Source organism: Coregonus lavaretus, assembly GCF_964263955.1.
Source record: "Coregonus lavaretus genome assembly, chromosome: 28".
Lineage (NCBI taxonomy): Eukaryota > Metazoa > Chordata > Actinopteri > Salmoniformes > Salmonidae > Coregonus > Coregonus lavaretus.
Window position 1 is genome coordinate 35,883,357 of NC_140015.1, and position 23,850 is coordinate 35,907,206.

A 23,850-nucleotide genomic window follows, 5' to 3' on the forward strand; every position below is an offset into this window, starting at 1 on the left:
ACGGCTGATCCAGTACACGAAACACTTAATGGATGACGACCTACATTTCGGAACTTTTAATAATAGTGTGACAATTTCTGAAAATGGCCAGTCAATGGCCAGTCAATAAATCAGTCAGGATACCTGGAATGGAGGAATGTTGTATTAGTAGTAGGCTAATTCTATAGCAAACTGGGTCCATAATTATTGAATTGGATTACATTGTATTCAGCACCCTCTCATGTCCTCATCAATCAATCAATCAATTTTATTTTATATAGCCCTTCTTACATCAGCTAATATCTCGAAGTGCTGTACAGAAACCCAGCCTAAAACCCCAAACAGCTAGTAATGCAGGTGTAGAAGCACGGTGGCTAGGAAAAACTCCCTAGAAAGGCGAAAACCTAGGAAGAAACCTAGAGAGGAACCAGGCTATGAGGGGTGGCCAGTCCTCTTCTGGCTGTGCCGGGTGGAGATTATAACAGAACCATGCCAAGATGTTCAAAAATGTTCATAAGTGACAAGCATGGTCAAATAATAATCAGGAATAAATCTCAGTTGGCTTTTCATAGCCGATCATTAAGAGTTGAAAACAGCAGGCCTGGGACAGGTAGGGGTTCCATAACCGCAGGCAGAACAGTTGAAACTGGAATAGCAGCAAGGCCAGGCGGACTGGGGACAGCAAGGAGTCACCACGGCCGGTAGTCCCGACGTATGGTCCTAGGGCTCAGGTCTCTCAGTTGGCTTTTCATAGCCGATCATTAAGAGTTGAAAACAGCAGGTCTGGGACAGGTAGGGGTTTCGTAGCCGCAGGCAGAACAGTTGAAACTGGAATAGCAGCAAGGCCAGGCGGACTGGGGACAGCAAGGTGTCATCATGCCCGGTAGTCCTGACGTATGGTCCTAGGGCTCAGGTTCTCAGAGAGAAAGAGAGAACGAGAGAATTAGAGAGAGCATACTTAAATTCACACAGGACACTGGATAAGACAGGAGAAGTACTCCAGGTATAACCAACTAACCCCAGCCCCCCGACACATAAACTACTGCAGCATAAATACTGGAGGCTGAGACCGGAGCGGTCCGGAGACACTGTGGCCCCATCCGAAGAAACCCCCGGACAGGGCCAAACAGGAAGGATATAACCCCACCCACTCCGCCAAAGCACAGCCCCCGCACCACTAGAGGGATATCCCCAACCACCAACTTACAATCCTGAGACAAGGCCGAGTATAGCCCACAGAGGTCTCCACCACAGCACAAACCAAGGGGTTTGTCCCCAATTGACATGGAGTGATCCCTGGGTTCCCTGAGGCTCTTGCACAAGCCTATGCTCTAGATTGGGGAGCTAACAACACATTTCCTAGTCAGGCTACCACCCAGATTTGGGGTTTTAGGCTGGGTTCCTCTATAAGCACTTTGTGACATCTGCTGATGTAAAAAGGGCTTTATAAATACATTTGATTGATAGATACTAAAATACTACATAAAGAATAAGAAGGTCAATAGGATGTTTCTCTCACCATTTTTAATTAACTTGCAGCATCAAAATGTGTTACATTTCATGTTCAGAGAAGCATGGTCAAAACCCTAATCTGCAGAAACATTCTGTTTAATGGAGATTGTAGAGATCAGGGCCATGATCAAAAAATAATTACATGGTGTGTGACTCTCAAAGACAAACCTCAACCAAACAGCCATACAAGTGTTGTTTTAAATAACTAAATAAGAGTAGCAAGTCTGGTAACAATTTAAAGAAAGCCTGCAGATATAATGCTTTATAACATGTTATAAACATGAATGAGCGTTATAACAAGGCTTATAGTTATGTTTTGGAAGGTATTCAGACAGCATTTATTATGAGATGATTGTAAGGGGATCATATGTGCCTATGGCAAGTCTTACAATGCTTTATACCCACAGGCTTTAAAGTCAAATGTTACTGCAAGTCCCTGTTGATTTCAATCGGTCAACAGATAATGGACGAAGCAACTTCAACAGCTCCTGCAGTGTAGATGTACAAGTACAGCCTTGATTGATGAACAAGTACACGCTTAGAAAAAAGGGTTCCAAAAGGGTTCTTCAGCTGTCCCAATAGGAGAACCCTTTTTCGTTCCAGGTAGAACCTCCTTTGGTTCCAGGTGAAACTATTTTGGGTTCCATGTAGATCCCTCTGTGTAAAGGATTCTACGTGGAACAAAAGGGTTCTGCCTGGAACCAAAAAGTGGTTTTCAAAGGGTTCTCCTATGGCAGGGGAATTCAACCCTTAACCAACGGGGTCCGAAGCCTGCTGGTTTTCTGTTCTACCTGGTAATTAATTGCACCCACCTGGTGTCCCAGGTGTAAATCAGTCCCTGATTAGAGGGCAACAATGAAAAAACGCAGTGGAACTGGCTTCACGTCGAGGTCCAGAGTTGAGTTTGTGTGTCCTATGGGAACAGCCGAAGAACCCTTTTAGGTTCTAGATAGCACCTTTTTCTCTAAGAGTGTACAGCCAATTCAAACTACATTAACAATCAACTGGTGCAGAGCCATGTCAAGTGATAACACTCGACACAAAATGAACCAGGGTTCAATCCCCATCTACCTTTTCTACTGTGCCTTCCATCCTCATCTAGATCCCCCTGTAAATCAAATCTGTCTAAGAAGAAAGAAGTAAGCCTTCTCTGAACCAGAATGGCCCATAGAGCCTATTACCTGTTTCTGTAGGTTGATGCAGCTGGATGTACAACCCTCTGGACAGGATGCTCGTCTGTCACAGGGCCTTACCCACAATACATCTCCTTAATGCTGAGTATCAAATCGAACCCCCAACCTTCCAATCTCAGGACGGACACTAACCACAAAGTCTCTGAGTTGTTAGATCTGTCTAAAGTGTTTGGGGTGAGTTGATTGCAGGACAGAGGCTCAAGGAGAGGGTATGGCTAAAACAGGGAAAGGTGGGATAAAACTAGAGGGCATCCATAGAGATGGTTAGAGGGCACACTTGCCACAAAGCTTGTTTAGCATGGCCAGCGCCACTGAAGGTTTTAAGTCTTTAAGTAGTCAAATGGGTGGGACGTCCTATGGGTTAAGGGAGATCACAGAATTCACACAGAATTCCATCCAGGTCAGCAAACCTTGGCTTTATTCCTGTTTAGACTATACACACTGCAGTAGAGCAGGTGGTGGTATGCACCTTTTCACTTTGTTTACGTACCGCCGATAAACTTGTAGAAGAAGAAATTGACTACTTTAAAAGGGAGATAGCCCTAAATGCCACTGTCCATGCTGTCACTGATGCGAAAACAGCAAATGGGGTGGGCCCTCTTTCCAACTCAATGGGTGCACCATGGAAGATTTTTTAAAGCCCCATGGCAGGACATCAGAGCAGCACTTGATAGTGTTGTGTGTGTTTGAGTTTCACAACCTTGCAGTCAGACCGGACAGAATCACTGATCTAAATAACATCCTAAATAACTACAATTCTGTGCTTCGCCATTGGTCAAACGGATTCCCTGAAACCGTGGGTTTTATCGTCTTGTGACTGCAAACTTGTAGACTGACATGATAAAGTACAACCCATACAGTCCCCCACACAGAGTCAGAAATGGTTAGAACAGAGGTATTCAACTCTTACCCTACAAGGTCCGGAGCCTGCTGGTTTTCTGTTCTACCTGATAATGAATTGCACACACCTGGTGTCCCAGGTCTAAATCAGTACCTGATTAGAGGCGAACAATGAAAGAAATGCATTGGAGCTGGCTTCGAGGTCCAGAGTTGAGTTTGAAGGGATTAGAACATTTCAAATCACCCTTGTAGTATGCTCCCCTCTCAAACTGTTTTGGTCTCTTGCTTTTCCCTCATGTTGATATCTTACAACTTTCTAGTACTGTGATACTAGTGAATGGTCCCACATGGTGGACAACTGATGTTTTCCTGTCTTTGTTATAATTAATTCAAATGTGCTATATAATCTGTAGCAGGACCAGACATTGGCCCTGTTCGACTACTCTTTAAATACATCCTCCAAGTAATCACTGATCTGACATGCAAGGTTGCTTACATCAGTCATGTCAAATCAGTGATTACTTCAAGGAAGGGAAGAAGGATTGTATTGCATCGTGAGTCCCGTGTAGCTCAGTTGGTAGAGCATGGCGCTTGCAACGCCAGGGTTGTGGGTTCGATTCCCACGGGGGAGCCAGTATGAGAAAAAATGAAAAATAAAATGTATGCATTCACTAACTGTAAGTCGCTCTGGATAAGAGCGTCTGCTAAATGACTAAAATGTAAAAAGTTGTAATTCAAACAGGGCCATTCGGGCTACTCTGGGCTACACACACAGGGCCATTTGGGCTACTCACACAGGGCCATTTGGGCTACTCTGGGCTACTCACACAGGGTCATTTCGGCTACACACACAGGGCCATTTGGGCTACTCTGGGCTACACACACAGGGCCATTTGGGCTACTCTGGGCTACACACACACAGGGCCATTTGGGCTACTCTGGGCTACACACACAGGGCCATTTGGGCTACTCTGGGCTACACACACACAGGGCCATTTGGGCTACTCTGGGCTACACACACACAGGGCCATTTGGGCTACTCTGGGCTACACACACACAGGGCCATTTGGGCTACTCTGGGCTACACACACAGGGCCATTTGGGCTACTCTGGGCTACACACACAGGGCCATTTGGGCTACTCTGGGCTACACACACAGGGCCATTTGGGATACTCTGGGCTACTCACACAGGGCCATTTGGGCTACTCTGGGCTACACACACAGGGCCATTTGGGCTACTCTGGGTCTGCTATTCTACACCATTAATTTGGGCATTTTGGAAGCTGATTTCTTGTCCTCTTTGGAAGCAGTGAGTATGTTCGGGAGCAGTGTTGGGCAATCATTGTACTGATAACACTGTTGTTGAAGACAACAGTAAACATCACAACAAGAAATATTAACGTGAAAAGCTGCCTTTATTCAGGCATCCAGATAATAATTTAAGTACCGGTATACAGCATGTAATGCCTTTTTGTATAGGCTGTGTGAGTGACCAAAATTAGCAGATTTGATTAAGTATTCTCTGTTGTTGATGTTGGCAATGTCACTTGAAAAAAACAACAACATTTAGATAACATATGCTTTTTTTGGAAAACAAATAAAATATAATAAAATAAACACAAATAAATAACTTTCTACACATTTTCACTTTTTACCAATACAAAACAAAAAAGTGGGAGTGGCCTCCCATTTGCAGCTAACGTAGAAAGGAGAGTAGTGAAAATGTTCCCCAGTCAGTCTGTGTACTGTATCTTTGTGGGTTGAGCTGTGAACCCAGGTGGGAACCTGGTCCCCCCTCTCTCCTTCACTCTCCATACTGCCCCTCTCTCCTTCACCCTCCATACTGCCCCTCTCTCTTTCTCCCTCCACGTACTTCAGGGGTCGTCGGAGGTCGCGCCAGGTTAGTACTCCCATAGACAGGAGGGGTCCACGGTTGCGGCGTCACCCTTCAGCGCGCCGCTGTCCCCACGCAGGTACTTGCCGTTCTTGCCCTTGATTCCCACTCGCCCGTGCTCCAGGAACTCCAGGAAGAAGTCCTCAGGCTTGTCTCCGTCTGAGCACACCAGGCCGCTGCTGGAGACGTACCAGAACTTTCCACCCACGCCTGAGTGGAGATGGACAACGTTATTGTTAGTTAGAGATGAAGAGTCACATACTTAATTTGGTGTACGTTGTAGTAATACTGATAGGACTATGACACCTTTTACTCTAAGACAGCAGGACACAGTAATACTGATAGGACTATGACACCTTTTACTCTAAGACAGCAGGACACATGCAGATAGAACATTTACACATACGTGGGACATGAAAACATACACACACATGCAAACATGCGTACATGCATCCATGCAAGCACACACACACACACATCCACCCTCCACCCGCACACACACACACACACGGCACACACTGACTTTTTATGTGGTAGGCGCCATCGCTGAAGAGCAGTGAGAAGATGTCATAGACGGATCGGTTGGCATCCAGCGTGTTGGAGCTCTTGTGATGACACACAAAACCGTTCTCCCCTCGCAGGATCAACATGGGCCGATTAATGAGCTTCATCAGGAAGAGCTCATCATCACCTGCAACACAACAACAGGAAGATAGAATAACAATAATGACAATAATAACAATAATAATAACAATAATGACAATAATAACAATAATAATAACAATAATGACAATAATAACAATAATGACAATAATAACAATAATAATAACAATAACGACAATAATAACAATAATAATAACAATAATGATAATAATAATAATAACAATAATAACAATAATAATAGCAATAATGACAATAATAATAACAATAATAATAACAATAATAATAATTTGGTGGGTGCTTATATCTGTCCTACATCCCACATCTACAAGTGTGTATTAATACGCATGTGTGAATTGGAACCCACTGGGCACAGACGTCAGTCCAACATCTATTTTTGATTTACATTTGGTTGACTAATGTGAATTCAACGTGAAATCAACAAAAAATGTCACCATGACATTGAATTTAAGTTGGGTGAAAAAATGACACACTTCCTTTAGGTTGATGACTTTTTGCAAATCCAATCATTTTTCCATGCTGATTCAACATCCTCACCTTGAATATGTTTGTTGAAATTACATGGAAACAATGTTGATTCAACCAGTTTTTGCCCAGTTTTTTGCATATCCCAACTCCTCCTGAGAGTGGGGTCACAGCCAGGTGAGGCTTTAATAACATCTTGTTTGACAGAAAAGGACTGGCCATAGGGTGGCAGGGCGGTAGGGCCATAGGGACGTAGGGCCATAGGGCGGTAGGGACGTAGGGCCGTAGGGCAGTAGGGACTTAGGGCGGTAGGGCAGTAGGGACGTAGGGCGGCAGGGCGGTAGGGACGTAGGGCCGTAGGGCGGTAGGGCCGTAGGGCCGTAGGGCGGTAGGGCCGTAGGGCCATAGGGATGTAGGGCGGTAGGGTGGTAGGGCGGTAGGGACGTAGGGCGGTAGAGACGTAGGGCGGTAGGGACGTAGGGACGTAGGGACGTAGGGCAGTAGGGACGTAGGGACGTAGGGCAGTAGGGCGGTAGGGACGTAGGGACGTAGGGCAGTAGGGACGTAGGGACGTAAGGCAGTAGGGACGTAGGGACGTAGGGACGTAGGGACGTAGGGGAGTAGGGACGTATGGGCAGTAGGGACGTAGGGCAGTAGGGACGTAGGGACGTAGGGACGTAGGGCAGTAGGGACGTAGGGACGTAGGGCAGTAGGGACGTAGGGACGTAGGGCAGTAGGGACGTAGGGACGTAGGGCAGTAGGGACGTAGGGACGTAGGGACGTAGGGACGTAGGGACGTAGGGCAGTAGGGACGTAGGGCGGTAGGGCGGTAAGGACGTAGGGCCGTAGGGCCGTAGGGACGTAGGGCGGTAGGGCCGTAGGGACGTAGGGACGTAGGGCAGTAGGATCTTAGGGCAGTAGGGACGTAGGGACGTAGGGCGGTAGGGACGTAGGGCAGTAGGGACGTAGGGCGGTAGGGCGGTAGGGCGGTAGGGCAGTAGGGACGTAGGGCAGTAGGGACGTAGGGACGTAGGGCAGTAGGGACGTAGGGACGTAGGGCGGTAGGGCGGTAGGGCGGTAGGGACGTAGGGACGTAGGGCAGTAGGGACGTAGGGCAGTAGGGACGTACGGCAGTAGGGCGGTATGGACGTAGGGCGGTAGGGACGTAGGGACGTAGGGCGGTAGGGACGTAGGGCGGTAGGGACGTAGGGACGTAGGGAGGTAGAGACGTAGGGATGTAGAGCGGTAGGGACGTAGGGCAGTAGGGACGTAGGGACATAGGGCAGTAGGGACGTAGGGCAGTAGGGACGTAGGGACGTAGGGCGGTAGGGACGTAGGGACGTAGGGCGGTAGGGCAGTAGGGCAGTAGGGACGTAGGGACGTAGGGCGGTAGGGCAGTAGGGACGTAGGGACGTAGGGCCGTAGGGACGTAGGGACGTAGGGACGTAGGGCAGTAGGGACGTAGGGACGTAGGGCGGTAGGGACGTAGGGCAGTAGGGACGTAGGGACGTAGGGCAGTAGGGACGTAGGGACGTAGGGACATAGGGCAGTAGGGACGTAGGGCAGTAGGGACGTACGGCAGTAGGGACGTAGGGCAGTAGGGACGTACGGCAGTAGGGCTGTAGGGCGGTATGGACGTAGGGCGGTAGGGACGTAGGGACGTAGGGCGGTAGGGACATAGGGCGGTAGGGACGTAGGGCAGTAGGGACGTAGGGAGGTAGGGACGTAGGGCAGTAGGGACGTAGGGCAGTAGGGACGTAGGGACGTAGGGCGGTAGGGACGTAGGGCGGTAGGGCAGTAGGGCAGTAGGGACGTAGGGACGTAGGGCGGTAGAGCCGTAGGGACGTAGGGCGGTAGGGCAGTAGGGACGTAGGGACGTAGGGCCGTAGGGCCCTAGGGACGTAGGGCAGTATGGACGTAGGGACGTAGAGCAGTAGGGACGTAGGGACGTAGGGACGTAGGGCGGTAGGGCTGTAGGGCCGTAGGGCAGTAGGGACGTAGGGCAGTAGGGACGTAGAGCAGTAGGGACGTAGGGACGTAGGGACATAGGGACGTAGGGACGTAGGGCAGTAGGGACGTACGGCAGTAGGGACGTAGGGCGGTAGGGCGGTATGGACGTAGGGCAGTAGGGACGTAGGGACGTAGGGCGGTAGGGACGTAGGGCGGTAGGGCAGTAGGGCAGTAGGGACGTAGGGACGTAGGGCGGTAGAGCCGTAGGGACGTAGGGACGTAGGGCGGTAGGGCAGTAGGGACGTAGGGACGTAGGGCCGTAGGGACGTAGGGCAGTATGGACGTAGGGACGTAGGGCAGTAGGGACGTAGGGACGTAGGGCGGTAGGGCTGTAGGGACGTAGGGCAGTAGGGACGTAGGGCAGTAGGGACGTAGGGACGTAGGGACATAGGGCAGTAGGGACGTAGGGCAGTAGGGACGTACGGCAGTAGGGACGTAGGGCGGTAGGGCGGTATGGACGTAGGGCGGTAGGGACGTAGGGACGTAGGGCGGTAGGGACGTAGGGCGTTAGGGACGTAGGGACGTAGGGCAGTAGGGACGTAGGGACGTAGGGCGGTATTGACGTAGGGCAGTAGGGACGTAGGGCGGTAGGGACATAGGGACGTAGGGCAGTAGGGACGTAGGGCAGTAGGGACGTAGGGCGGTAGGGCGGTAGGGCGGTAGGGACGTAGGGCGGTAGGGCAGTAGGGCAGTAGGGACGTAGGGACGTAGGGACGTAGGGCGGTAGGGCCGTAGAGCCGTAGGGACGTAGGGACGTAGGGCGGTAGGGCCGTAAAGCCGTAGGGACGTATGGACGTAGGGCGGTAGGGCCGTAAGGACGTAGGGCAGTAGGGGCGTAGGGCAGTAGGGACTTAGGGCAGTAGGGACGTAGGGTGGTAGGGCCATAGGGACGTAGGGACGTAGGGCAGTAGGGACTTAGGGCGGTAGGGCAGTAGGGACGTAGGGCGGTAGGGCGGTAGGGACGTAGGGCCGTAGGGCGGTAGGGCCGTAGGGCCATAGGGATGTAGGGCGGTAGGGTGGTAGGGCGGTAGGGACGTAGGGCGGTAGAGACGTAGGGCGGTAGGGACGTAGGGACGTAGGGACGTAGGGCAGTAGGGACGTAGGGACGTAGGGCAGTAGGGACGTAGGGCGGTAGGGACGTAGGGACGTAGGGCAGTAGGGACGTAGGGACGTAAGGCAGTAGGGACGTAGGGACGTAGGGACGTAGGGGAGTAGGGACGTATGGGCAGTAGGGACGTAGGGCAGTAGGGACGTAGGGACGTAGGGACGTAGGGCAGTAGGGACGTAGGGACGTAGGGCAGTAGGGACGTAGGGACGTAGGGCAGTAGGGACGTAGGGACGTAGGGCGGTAGGGACGTAGGGCAGTAGGGACGTAGGGCGGTAGGGCGGTAAGGACGTAGGGCCGTAGGGATGTAGGGCAGTAGGGACGTAGGGATGTAGGGCGGTAGGGCCGTAGGGACGTAGGGCGGTAGGGACGTAGGGACGTAGGGACGTAGGGCAGTAGGATCTTAGGGCAGTAGGGACGTAGGGACGTAGGGCGGTAGGGCGGTAGGGCGGTAGGGACGTAGGGCAGTAGGGACGTAGGGACGTAGGGCGGTAGGGCGGTAGGGCAGTAGGGACGTAGGGCAGTAGAGACGTAGGGACGTAGGGCGGTAGGGCGGTAGGGCGGTAGGGCGGTAGGGACGTAGGGCAGTAGGGACGTAGGGCAGTAGGGACGTACGGCAGTAGGGCGGTATGGACGTAGGGACGTAGGGACGTAGGGACGTAGGGCGGTAGGGACGTAGGGCGGTAGGGACGTAGGGCAGTAGGGACGTAGGGACGTAGGGCGGTAGGGACGTAGGGCAGTAGGGACGTAGGGACATAGGGCAGTAGGGACGTAGGGCAGTAGGGACGTAGGGACGTAGGGCGGTAGGGACGTAGGGACGTAGGGCGGTAGGGCAGTAGGGCAGTAGGGACGTAGGGACGTAGGGCCGTAGGGCGGTAGGGCCGTAGAGCCGTAGGGACGTAGGGACGTAGGGCAGTAGGGACGTAGGGACGTAGGGCCGTAGGGACGTAGGGACGTAGGGACGTAGGGACGTAGGGCGGTAGGGCGGTAGGGACGTAGGGCAGTAGGGACGTAGGGACGTAGGGACATAGGGCAGTAGGGACGTAGGGCAGTAGGGACGTACGGCAGTAGGGACGTAGGGCAGTAGGGACGTACGGCAGTAGGGCTGTAGGGCGGTATGGACGTAGGGCGGTAGGGACGTAGGGACGTAGGGCGGTAGGGACATAGGGCGGTAGGGACGTAGGGCAGTAGGGACGTAGGGCGGTAGGGACGTAGGGCAGTAGGGACGTAGGGCAGTAGGGACGTAGGGCAGTAGGGACGTAGGGACGTAGGGACGTAGGGCGGTAGGGCAGTAGGGCAGTAGGGACGTAGGGCGGTAGGGCCGTAGAGCCGTAGGGACGTAGGGACGTAGGGACGTAGGGCAGTAGGGACGTAGGGACGTAGAGGCCGTAGGGCCGTAGGGACGTAGGGCAGTAGGGACGTAGGGACGTAGGGCAGTAGGGACGTAGGGACGTAGGGACGTAGGGCGGTAGGGCTGTAGGGACGTAGGGCAGTAGGGACGTAGGGCAGTAGGGACGTAGGGCAGTAGGGACGTAGGGACGTAGGGCAGTAGGGACGTAGGGCAGTAGGGACGTACGGCAGTAGGGACGTAGGGCGGTAGGGCGGTATGGACGTAGGGCGGTAGGGACGTAGGGACATAGGGCAGTAGGGACGTAGGGCGGTAGGGACGTAGGGACGTAGGGCGGTAGGGACGTAGGGACGTAGGGCGGTAGGGCAGTAGGGCAGTAGGGACGTAGGGACGTAGGGCGGTAGGGCAGTAGGGACGTAGGGACGTAGGGCCGTAGGGACGTAGGGACGTAGGGCAGTAGGGACGTAGGGACGTAGGGCGGTAGGGACGTAGGGCAGTAGGGACGTAGGGACGTAGGGCAGTAGGGACGTAGGGACGTAGGGACATAGGGCAGTAGGGAGGTGGGGCAGTAGGGACGTACGGCAGTAGGGACGTAGGGCAGTAGGGACGTACGGCAGTAGGGCTGTAGGGCGGTATGGACGTAGGGCGGTAGGGACGTAGGGACGTAGGGCGGTAGGGACATAGGGCGGTAGGGACGTAGGGCAGTAGGGACGTAGGGCGGTAGGGACGTAGGGCAGTAGGGACGTAGGGCAGTAGGGACGTAGGGACGTAGGGACGTAGGGCGGTAGGGCAGTAGGGCAGTAGGGACGTAGGGCGGTAGAGCCGTAGGGACGTAGGGACGTAGGGACGTAGGGACGTAGGGACGTAGGGCAGTAGGGACGTAGGGACGTAGGGACGTAGGGCCGTAGGGACGTAGGGCAGTATGGACGTAGGGACGTAGAGCAGTAGAGACGTAGGGACGTAGGGCGGTAGGGCTGTAGGGCCGTAGGGCAGTAGGGACGTAGGGCAGTAGGGACGTAGGGACGTAGGGACATAGGGCAGTAGGGACGTAGGGCAGTAGAGACGTACGGCAGTAGGGACGTAGGGCGGTAGGGCGGTATGGACGTAGGGCAGTAGGGACGTAGGGACGTAGGGACGTAGGGCGGTAGGGACGTAGGGCGGTAGGGCAGTAGGGCAGTAGGGACGTAGGGACGTAGGGCGGTAGAGCCGTAGGGACGTAGGGACGTAGGGCGGTAGGGCAGTAGGGACGTAGGGACGTAGGGCCGTAGGGCCGTAGGGACGTAGGGCAGTATGGACGTAGGGACGTAGGGCAGTAGGGCGGTAGGGCTGTAGGGACGTAGGGCAGTAGGAACGTAGGGCAGTAGGGACGTAGGGCAGTAGGGACGTAGGGACGTAGGGACATAGGGCAGTAGGGACGTAGGGCAGTAGGGACGTACGGCAGTAGGGACGTAGCGCGGTAGGGCGGTATGGACGTAGGGCGGTAGGGACGTAGGGACGTAGGGCGGTAGGGACGTAGGGCGTTAGGGACGTAGGGACGTAGGGCAGTAGGGACGTAGGGACGTAGGGCGGTATTGACGTAGGGCAGTAGGGACGTAGGGCGGTAGGGACATAGGGACGTAGGGCAGTAGGGACGTAGGGCAGTAGGGACGTAGGGCGGTAGGGCGGTAGGGCGGTAGGGACGTAGGGCGGTAGGGCAGTAGGGACCTAGGGACGTAGGGACGTAGGGCGGTAGGGCCGTAGAGCCGTAGGGACGTAGGGACGTAGGGCGGTAGGGCCGTAAAGCCGTAGGGACGTATGGACGTAGGGCGGTAGGGCTGTAAGGACGTAGGGCAGTAGGGGCGTAGGGCAGTAGGGACTTAGGGCAGTAGGGACGTAGGGCGGTAGGGCCATAGGGACGTAGGGACGTAGGGCAGTAGGGACTTAGGGCGGTAGGGCAGTAGGGACGTAGGGCGGTAGGGCGGTAGGGACGTAGGGCCGTAGGGCGGTAGGGCCGTAGGGCCATAGGGATGTAGGGCGGTAGGGTGGTAGGGCGGTAGGGACGTAGGGCGGTAGAGACGTAGGGCGGTAGGGACGTAGGGACGTAGGGACGTAGGGCAGTAGGGACGTAGGGACGTAGGGCAGTAGGGACGTAGGGCGGTAGGGACGTAGGGACGTAGGGCAGTAGGGACGTAGGGACGTAAGGCAGTAGGGACGTAGGGACGTAGGGACGTAGGGGAGTAGGGACGTAGGGCAGTAGGGACGTAGGGCAGTAGGGACGTAGGGACGTAGGGACGTAGGGCAGTAGAGACGTAGGGACGTAGGGCAGTAGGGACGTAGGGACGTAGGGCAGTAGGGACGTAGGGACGTAGGGCAGTAGGGACGTAGGGACGTAGGGCGGTAGGGACGTAGGGCAGTAGGGACGTAGGGCGGTAGGGCGGTAAGGACGTAGGGCCGTAGGGCCGTAGGGATGTAGGGCAGTAGGGACGTAGGGACGTAGAGCGGTAGGGCCGTAGGGACGTAGGGCGGTAGGGCCGTAGGTACGTAGGGATGTAGGGCAGTAGGATCTTAGGGCAGTAGGGACGTAGGGACGTAGGGCGGTAGGGCGGTAGGGACGTAGGGCAGTAGGGACGTAGGGACGTAGGGCGGTAGGGCGGTAGGGCAGTAGGGACGTAGGGCAGTAGGGACGTAGGGACGTAGGGACGTAGGGCGGTAGGGCGGTAGGGCGGTAGGGCGGTAGGGACGTAGGGCAGTAGGGACGTAGGGCAGTAGGGACGTACGGCAGTAGGGCGGTATGGACGTAGGGCGGTAGGGACGTAGGGACGTAGGGCGGTAGGGACGTAGGGCGGTAGGGACGTAGGGACGTAGGGCAGTAGGGACGTAGGGACGTAGGGCGGTAGGGACGTAGGGAAGTAGGGACGTAGGGACATAGGGCAGTAGGGACGTAGGGCAGTAGGGACGTAGGGACGTAGGGCGGTAGGGACGTAGGGACGTAGGGCGGTAGGGCAGTAGGGCAGTAGGGACGTAGGGACGTAGGGCCGTAGGGCGGTAGGGCCGTAGAGCCGTAGGGACGTAGGGACGTAGGGCAGTAGGGACGTAGGGACGTAGGGCCGTAGGGACGTAGGGACGTAGGGACGTAGGGACGTAGGGCGGTAGGGCGGTAGGGACGTAGGGCAGTAGGGACGTAGGGCAGTAGGGACGTAGGGACGTAGGGCAGTAGGGACGTAGGGACGTAGGGACGTAGGGCGGTAGGGCTGTAGGGACGTAGGGCAGTAGGGACGTAGGGCAGTAGGGACGTAGGGCAGTAGGGACGTAGGGACGTAGGGCAGTAGGGACGTAGGGCAGTAGGTACGTACGGCAGTAGGGACGTAGGGCGGTAGGGCGGTATGGACGTAGGGCGGTAGGGACGTAGGGACGTAGGGCGGTAGGGACGTAGGGCGGTAGGGACGTAGGGACATAGGGACGTAGGGCAGTAGGGACGTAGGGCAGTAGGGACGTAGGGCGGTAGGGCGGTAGGGACGTAGGGACGTAGGGCGGTAGGGCAGTAGGGCAGTAGGGACGTAGGGACGTAGGGACGTAGGGCGGTAGGGCCGTAGAGACGTAGGGACGTAGGGACGTAGGGACGTAGGGACGTAGGGCGGTAGGGCCGTAGGGACGTATGGACGTAGGGCGGTAGGGCCGTAAGGACGTAGGGCAGTAGGGGCGTAGGGCAGTAGGGACTTAGGGCAGTAGGGACGTAGGGCGGTAGGGCCATAGGGACGTAGGGACGTAGGGACGTAGGGCAGTAGGGACGTAGGGACGTAGGGACGTAGGGCAGTAGGGACTTAGGGCAGTAGGGCAGTAGGGACGTAGGGCGGTAGAGCCATAGGGACGTAGGGACGTAGGGCAGTAGGGCAGTAGGGATTTGGGCAGTAGGGACGTAGGGCAGTAGGGACGTAGGGCAGTAGGGCAGTAGGGCAGTAGGGACGTAGGGCAGTTTGGCCAAATGCCAGATGGGCCACTGATTTTAGCCCAGTGGATCTGTCAGAATTCTATTTTTAATCTAGTAATGGGGCCCGAGAGGAAAAATGGGCCAGTGTGGGAAATGCCCGGGCCGATTTCTGGTCCCAGTCCATCCCTATCCTTTGATCACCACTGATCTTCTATTCTTCCGCTTTTTCGTCCTCTGATCAGGTGCCAATTCTCTTTAAACATGACATGTGCTCATTCATCCCTCAGTTGTGGTGAGCACATTCCACGTGACACGTTGTAGCGGTATTGTTAGAGAGGGTAAAGATAACGTGATCTCTATGCTAAATGAATCACATCAGAGATTTGGATCTCGAAGCACTTACCTACGGAATCGCTGACGGCCGAAAGCTGCCCGTTCTTTTTGGTGCACACGTACTTCCCATTGCTTGCCTTCAGTGCTACACTGCGGCCGAGCCATTCAATATGAAACATTGTGTTGGCCTCCCTGTGGTTGTCCGGATGGGGGAGGAAAGAAAACAATGAAAATAAAGCTTATTTTTTAAAAGTTGAATTTCTTGGAAGGTTGTTTAAAAAATATCTAGTTTTATTGTTTAAACCAAAGTGTTTTCGATGAATGCCCTCATAAGCGACATTATGTAAAACTGCTCCTTTACAGTTGAAGTCGGAAGTTTACATACACCTTAGCCAAATAGTTAGTTTTTCACAATTCCTGACATTTAATCCTAGTAAAAGTTCCCTGTCTTAGGTCAGTTAGGATCACCACTTTATTTTAAGAATAATAGTAGAGAGAATGATTTATTTCAGCTTTTATATCTTTCATCACATTCCCAGTGGGTCAGAAGTTTACATACACTCAATTAGTATTTTGTAGCATTGCCTTTCAATTGTTTAACTTGGGTCAAACGTTTCGGGTAGCTGTCCACAAGCTTGAGGTCAGGGCTTTGTGATGGCCTCTCCAATACCTTGACTTTGTTGTCCTTAAGCCATTTTGCCACAACTTTGGAAGTATGCTTGGGGTCATTGTCCATTTGGAAGACCCATTTGCGACCAAGCTTTAACTTCCTGACTGATGTCTTGAGATGTTGCTTCAATATATCTACATAATTTTCCTTCCTCATGATGCCATCTATTTTGTGAAGTGCAACAGTCCCTCCTGCAGCAAAGCACCCCCACAGCATGATGCTGCCACCTCTGTGCTTCACGGTTGGGATGGTGTTCTTCGGCTTGCAAGCAACCCCCTTTTGGCGGTTTTGGAGCAGTGCCTTGCTGAGTTGCCTTTCAGGTTGTGTCGATATAGGACTCTTTTTACTGTGGATATAGATACTTTTGTACCTGTTTCCTCCAGCATCTTCACAAGGTCCTTAGCTGTTGTTCTGGGATTGATTTGCACTTTTCGCACCAAAGTACGTTCATCTCTAGGAGACAGAATGCGTCTCCTTCCTGAGCGGGATGACGGCTGCGTGGTCCCATGGTGTTCATACTTGCGTACTATTGTTTGTACAGATGAACGTGGTACCTTCAGGCGTTTGGAAATTGCTCCAAAGGATGAACCAGACTTGTGGAGGTCTACATTTTTTTTCTGAGGTCTTGGCTGATTTCTTTTGATTTTCCCATGATGTCAAGCAAATAGGCACTGAGTTTGAAGGTAGGCCTTGAAATACATCCACAGGTACACCTCCAATTGACTCAAATGATGTCAATTAGCCTATCAGAAGCTTCTAAAGACATGACATCATTTTCTGGAATTTTCCAAGCTGTTAAAAGGCACAGTCAACTTAATGTATGTAAACTTCTGACCCACTGGAATTGTGATACAGTGAATTATAAGTGAACTAATCTGTCTGTAAACAATTGTTGGAAAAATTACTTGTGTCATGCACAAAGTAGATATCCGACTTGCCAAAACTATAGTTTGTTAACAAGACATTTGTGGATTGATTGAAAAACGAGTTTTAATGACTGATTTGGTTATTATTTGACGAGTTGAATCATGTGTGCTAGTTCTGGCAACACAACATCTGAATGTCCAACAGATAATGTTAGCATGTTAGCAAGAATGTCAAAAATAATGAATTGGGAAACCGTCTGTAGCCAACTCTGTGGTGTGCATTCTCATGACAAACTAGTGAGTGTAAAATAGATACATACACCTCCGTGGCTGTGGACTGGATCCCTCCGTGGGAGACCAGTGTCCAGTAGTTACCGCCGTTGGTCCTAAACATGCACTTCTTGCTCTCCTTATCAATCTCCATCTGGAAGGTCTCCATGTCTGTCTCCACATCCTGGTTGGCTGAGATGCTCACACCTATAACGATACAACACAACAAACTTTATTGATCCGTTATACAGAGACAACAACAAAACTCTTTTGATCCGTTATACAGAGACAACAACAAAATGTTATTGATCCATTATACAGAGACAACAACAAAACTGTATTTATCCATTATACAGAGACAACAACAAAACTTTATCGATCCATTATACAGAGACAACAACAAAGCTTTATTGATCCATTGACAGTTGAGATAATAATGCCATGGCTCGAAGTCGAAGGGCGTTACAATGACGATGATTACAAGGTCTTTTCACGAGCCAGTTACACTCAAAGGTGATTTGCAGGAGAACCATGGACACAGCAGTGATGTGACAGCTCATTACAGAACTGTCTGTCTCTCCTCTCTTCTCCTCTAGTGTTACACAGCTCAGGGACTCACAGCACAAAACCTGGTCAGGCCGACAGTGATATTCTTATATCCCTGGCCTTGTCTGAATGGGCTGTGTGGCGTGGACAGTGGTGTAAAGTACTTAAGTAAAAATACTTTAAAGTACTACTTAAGTAGTTTTTCTGGGGTATCTGTACTTTACTTTACTATTTATATTCTTGAGAACTTTTACTTTTACTTCACTACATTCCTAAAGAAAATATGATACTTTTTACTCCATACATTTTCCCTGACAACCCAAAGTACTCATTACAATTTGAATACTTAGCAGGACAGGAAAATTGTGAAATTCAAGCACTTATCAAGATAACACGTGGTCATCCCTACTGCCTTGGTCTGGCGGACTCACTAAACACAAATACATCTTTTGTAAATCATGTCTGAGTGTTGGAGTGTGCCCCTGGTTATCCGTACATTTTAAAAACAAGAAAATGGTGCCATCTTTTTTTATTTTTTTTATTTCACCTTTATTTAACCAGGTAAGCCAGTTGAGAACAAGTTCTCATTTACAACTGCGACCTGGCCAAGATAAAGCAAAGCAGTGTGATAAAAACAACAACACAGAGTTACATATGGGGTAAAAAACATAAAGTCAAAAAAATACAACAGAAAATATATATACAGTGTGTGCAAATGTAGCAAGTTATGGAGTTAAGGCAATAAATAGGCTATAGTGCAAAATAATTACAATTAGTATTAACACTGGAATGCTAGATGTGCAAGAGATTATGTGCAAATAGAGATACTGGGGTGCAAAAGAGCAAAAATAAATAACAATATAGGGATGAGGTAGTTGGGTGGGTGGGCTAATTTCAGATGGGCTGTGTACAGGTGCAGTGATCGGTAAGGTGCTCTGACAACTGATGCTTAAAGTTAGTGAGGGAGATAAGATTCTGCCTTGCTTAATATAAGTAATTTGAAATGATTTATACTTCTACTTCTACTTTTGATACTTAAGTATATTTAAAACCAAATACTTTTACTCAAGCACTATTTTACTGGGTGACTTTCACTTTTACTTGAGTAATTTTCTATTAAGGTATCTATACTTTTACTCAAGTATGACAATTGGGTAGTTTTCCCACCACTGGCCATGGATGTGTGGTTAAGGTTAGGTACGCTGGATCATGTCTTGTAGGCTGAAGCTTTAGACATCATATTAATTTGGCATGCTGAGTTCTTCCTCGTAGAGCTTCTCGACCTAGATAGGATATAAAGGATATTTGGTTGGTGCGTATAACCAATAAACAGTTCAGCACAAAACTGGGTAGGTTCACACACAAAGTAAACAGATTTATGTTCCTTTTCATTTTGTGATTTTAAGGTATTGTTTTATCTCTGTATCATCCAACCCCATATATGAGCTCCTTCCAAGCATCCACATTTCCTCCCTTGATACAAGCCCACATCTTTTTATCACTTCCACTCATAAATGCACTCTGCTCCTTTTTAGTGCAGGACTGTCAGGACAGAACATTGCCAATGTCTCATGTTAAACAGTAGAATAGCCCTGGTCTTCTCGGTGTGTAAATCTGCACGTATACCCTCATGTTGTGAGCAGGGGGGATATTATGCAAACACCGCTACTGCAGGACTGTGAGCTCATAAAGCACACATTGTACCTAAATAAAAAATTATGAGGACATAAACACATTGCACCAACAATCTAAATGTGCTATATTACTGGGGCATTACCGCTGCAACCTTGTCTCGGAACAAAATGTATTATATTTGAACAAGATCTGTGCCGCTCCATTTAGTATTACAGTGGGGAGAACAAGTATTTGATACCCTGCCGATTTTGCAGGTTTTCCTACTTACAAAGCATGTAGAGGTCTGTAATTTTTTATCATAGGTACACTTCAACTGTGAGAGATGGAATCTAAAACAAAAATCCAGAAAATCACATTGTATGGTTTTTAAGTAATTAATTTGCATTTTATTGCATAACATAAGTATTTAATCACCTACCAACCAGTAAAAATTCTGGTTCTTACAGACCTGTTAGTTTTTCTTTAAGAAGCCCTCCTGTTCTCCACTCATTACCTGTATTAACTGCACCTGTTTGAACTTGTTACCTGTATAAAAGACACCTGTCCACACACTCAATCAAACAGACTCCAACCTCTCCAAAATGGCCAAGACCAGAGAGCTATGCAAGGATATCAGGGATAAAATGGTAGACCTGCACAAGGCTGGGATGGGCTACAGGACAATAGGCAAGCAGCTTGGTGAGAAGGCAACAACTGTTGGCGCAATTATTAGAAAATGGAAGAAGTTCAAGATGAGGGTCAATCACCCTCAGTCTGGGGCTCCATGCAAGATCTCACCTCGTGGGGCATCAATGATCATGAGGAAGGTGAGGGATCAGCCCAGAACTACACGGCAGAACCTGGTCAATGACCTGAAGAGAGCTGGGACCACAGTCTCAAAGAAAACCATTAGTAACACACTACGCCGTCATGGATTAAAATCCTGCAGCGCACGCAAGGTCCCCCTGCTCAAGCTAGCGCATGTCCAGGCCCGTCTGAAGTTTGCCAATGACCATCTGGATGATCCAGAGGAGGAATGGGAGAAGGTCATGTGGTCTGATGAGACAAAAATAGAGCTTTTTGGTCTAAACTCCACTCGCCGTGTTTGGAGGAAGAAGAAGGATGAGTACAACCCCAAGAACACCATCCCAACCGTGAAGCATGGAGGTGGAAACATCATTCTTTGGGGATGCTTTTCTGCAAAGGGGACAGGACGACTGCACCGTATTGGGGGGAGGATGGATGGGGCCATGTATCGCGAGATCTTGGCCAACAACCTCCTTCCCTCAGTAAGAGCATTGAAGATGGGTCGTGGCTGGGTCATCCAGCATGACAACGACCCGAAACACACAGCCAGGGCAACTAAGGAGTGGCTCCGTAAGTAGCATCTCAAGGTCCTGGAGTGGCCTAGCCAGTCTCCAGACCTGAACCCAATAGAAAATCTTTGGAGGGAGCTGAAAGTCCGTATTGCCCAGCGACAGCCCCAAAACCTGAAGGATCTGGAGAAGGTCTGTATGGAGGAGTGGGCCAAAATCCCTGCTGCAGTGTGTGCAAACCTGGTCAAGACCTACAGGAAACGTATGATCTCTGTAATTGTAAACAAAGGTTTCTGTGCCAAATATTAAGTTCTGCTTTTCTGATGTATCAAATACTTGCAATAAAATGCAAATTAATTACTTAAAAATCATACAATGTGATTTTCTGGATTTTTGTTTTAGATTCCGTCTCTCACAGTTGAAGTGTACCTATGATAAAAAATACAGACCTCTACATGCTTTGTAAGTAGGAAAACCTGCAAAATCGGCAGTGTATCAAATACTTGTTCTCTTGTTCAATGTAATAGCGGTCATACAATATAATGTATAATACAAATTGTAGGACGTATAGTATCCTACGTCTTGATCGCACCAGTTTGCTTTGACCCGTTTAGTATGATATATTACCTTCAACTGCTGTAGTATCATATGCTACGTTAAGTTAGGGGTTAAGGTTAAGTTTAGGGTTAGGAGTTGGGTTATAGTGTGAAGGTTAGGGTTATATAACATGCTAAGTACTTACAAAGTAGCTTAAAAGTAGTAAGTAGTTGCAAAGTTCCTAATTAGCTAAAATGCTAAAGTTGTCTGTGATGAGATTCAAACATGCAATCTTTGGGTTGCTAGATGTTCGCGTTATACACCCACCCATCCACCCCAACCAACCACCTTCCTTTAGTTTTTGCCTTAAGTAACCTACTGTCATACCAAACGTAACATATCATACTAATATGAGTGTTCCGGATTTACATAGGCCAATGTAATGTAACCTAACGTAAAGCAACATACAGTGATGGAAAAAAGTATTTGATCCCCTGCTGATTTTGTACGTTTGCCCACTGACAAAGACATGATCAGTCTATAATTTTAATGGTAGGTTTATTTGAACAGTGAGCGACAGAATAACAACAACAAAATCCAGAAAAACGCATGTCAATAATGTTATAAATTGATTTGCATTTTAATGAGGGAAATAAGTATTTGACCCCTCTGCAAAACATGACTTAGTACTTGGTGGCAAAACCCTTGTTGGCAATCACAGAGGTCAGACGTTTCTTGTAGTTGGCCACCAGGTTTGCACACATCTCAGGAGGGATTTTGTTCCACTCCTCTTTGCAGATCTTCTCCAAGTCATTAAGGTTTCGAGGCTGACGTTTGGCAACTCGAACCTTCAGCTCCCTCCACAGATTTTCTATGGGATTAAGGTCTGGAGACTGGCTAGGCCACTCCAGGTCCTTAATGTGCTTCTTCTTGAGCCACTCCTTTGTTGCCTTGGCCATGTGTATTGGGTCATTGTCATGCTGAAATACCCATCCACGACCCATTTTCAATACCCTGGCTGAGGGAAGGAGGTTCTCACCTAAGATTTGACGGTACATGGCCCCGTCCATCGTCCCTTTGATGCGGTGAAGTTGTCCTGTCCCCTTAGCAGAAAAACACCCCCAAAGCATAATGTTTCCACCTCCATGTTTGACGGTGGGGATGGTGTTCCTGGGGTCATAGGCAGCATTCCTCCTCCTCCAAACACGGCGAGTTGAGTTGATGCCAAAGAGCTCGATTTTGGTCTCATCTGACAACAACACTTTCACCCAGTTCTCCTCTGAATCATTCAGATGTTCATTGGCAAACTTCAGATGGACATGTATATGTGCTTTCTTGAGCAGGGGGACCTTGCGGGCGCTGCAGGATTTCAGTCCTTCATGGCGTAGTGTGTTACCAATTGTTTTCTTGGTGACTATGGTCCCAGCTGCCTTGAGATCATTGACAAGATCCTCCCGTGTAGTTCTGGGCTGATTCATCACCATTCTCATGATCATTGCAACTCCACAAGGTGAGATCTTGCATGGAGCCCCAGGCCAAGGGAGATTGACAGTTATTTTGTGTTTCTTCCATTTGCGAATAATCGCACCAACTGTTGTCACCTTCTCACCAAGCTGCTTGGCGATGGTCTTGTAGCCCATTCCAGCCTTGTGTAGGTCTACAATCTTGTCCCTGACATCCTTGGAGAGCTCTTTGGTCTTGGCCATGGTGGAGAGTTTGGAATCTGATTGATTGATTGCTTCTGTGGACAGGTGTCTTTTATACAGGTAACAAACTGAGATTAGGAGCACTCCCTTCAAGAGTGTGCTCCTAATCTCAGCTCGTTACCTGTATAAAAGACACCTGGGAGCCAGAAATCTTTCTGATTGAGAGGGGGTCAAATACTTATTTCCCTCATTAAAATGCAAATCAATTTATAACATTTTTGACATGCGTTTTTCTGAACTGTTTTGTTGTTATTCTGTCTCTCACTGTTCAAATAAACCTACCATTAAAAGTATAGACTGATCATTTATTTGTCAGTGGGCAAACGTACAAAATCAGCAGGGGATCAAATACTTCTTTCCCTCACTGTATCATACTAAATGGAGTGGCACAGATTTTAGTCAAATAGAGGGCATTCGGAAAGTATTCAGACCCCTTGACTTCTTCCACATTTTGTTACGTTACAGCCTTATTCTAACATTTATTACATTGCGTTTTTCTCTCATCAATCTATACACAATAGCCCATAATGACAAAGCAAAAACAGTTTTTTAGAATTTTTGCAAATCTATAAAAAATAAAAAACTTAAATATCACATTTACATACAGTACCAGTCAAAAGTTTGGACACACCTACTCATTCAAGGGTTTTTCTTAATTTTTACTATTTTTTACATTGTAGAATAATAGTGAAGACATCAAAACTATGTATTAACACATACTGAATCACGTAGTAACCAAAAAAGTGTTAAACAAATCAAATATATTTTAGATTTTAGATTCTTCAAATAGCTGTCATCAAGGCAAAGGGTGGCTATTTGAAGAATCTCAAATATAAAATATACTTTGATTTGTTTAACACTTTTTTGTTTACTACATGATTCCATATGTGTTATTTCATAGTTTTGATGTCTTCACTATTATTCTACAATGTAGAAAATAGTAAAAAGAAAGAAAAACCCTTGAATGAGTAGGTGTGTCCAAATCTTTGACTGGTAGTGTATTCAGATCCTTTGTTGAAGCACCTTTGGCAGCGATTACAGCCTCGAGTCTTCTTGG

The 23,850-nt window shown here is 49.7% G+C and overlaps 1 protein-coding gene across 1 annotated transcript in view; it reads right to left on the reverse strand.

Moving 5' to 3' along the window:
• Positions 1–5,426: 5,426 nt before the first annotated feature.
• LOC311104332 (fascin-2-like) overlaps positions 5,427–23,850 on the reverse strand; it is a gene marked incomplete at both ends in the record, with an annotated part of 46,079 nt that continues 27,655 nt past the window's right edge. Inside the window, 4 exons of the mRNA XM_084146145.1 lie at positions 5,427–5,629; positions 5,943–6,110; positions 15,339–15,460; positions 17,125–17,281. Coding sequence (XP_084002271.1) covers positions 5,427–5,629; positions 5,943–6,110; positions 15,339–15,460; positions 17,125–17,281 — 650 coding nt within the window. The remainder of the gene's footprint in view (positions 5,630–5,942; positions 6,111–15,338; positions 15,461–17,124; positions 17,282–23,850) is intronic.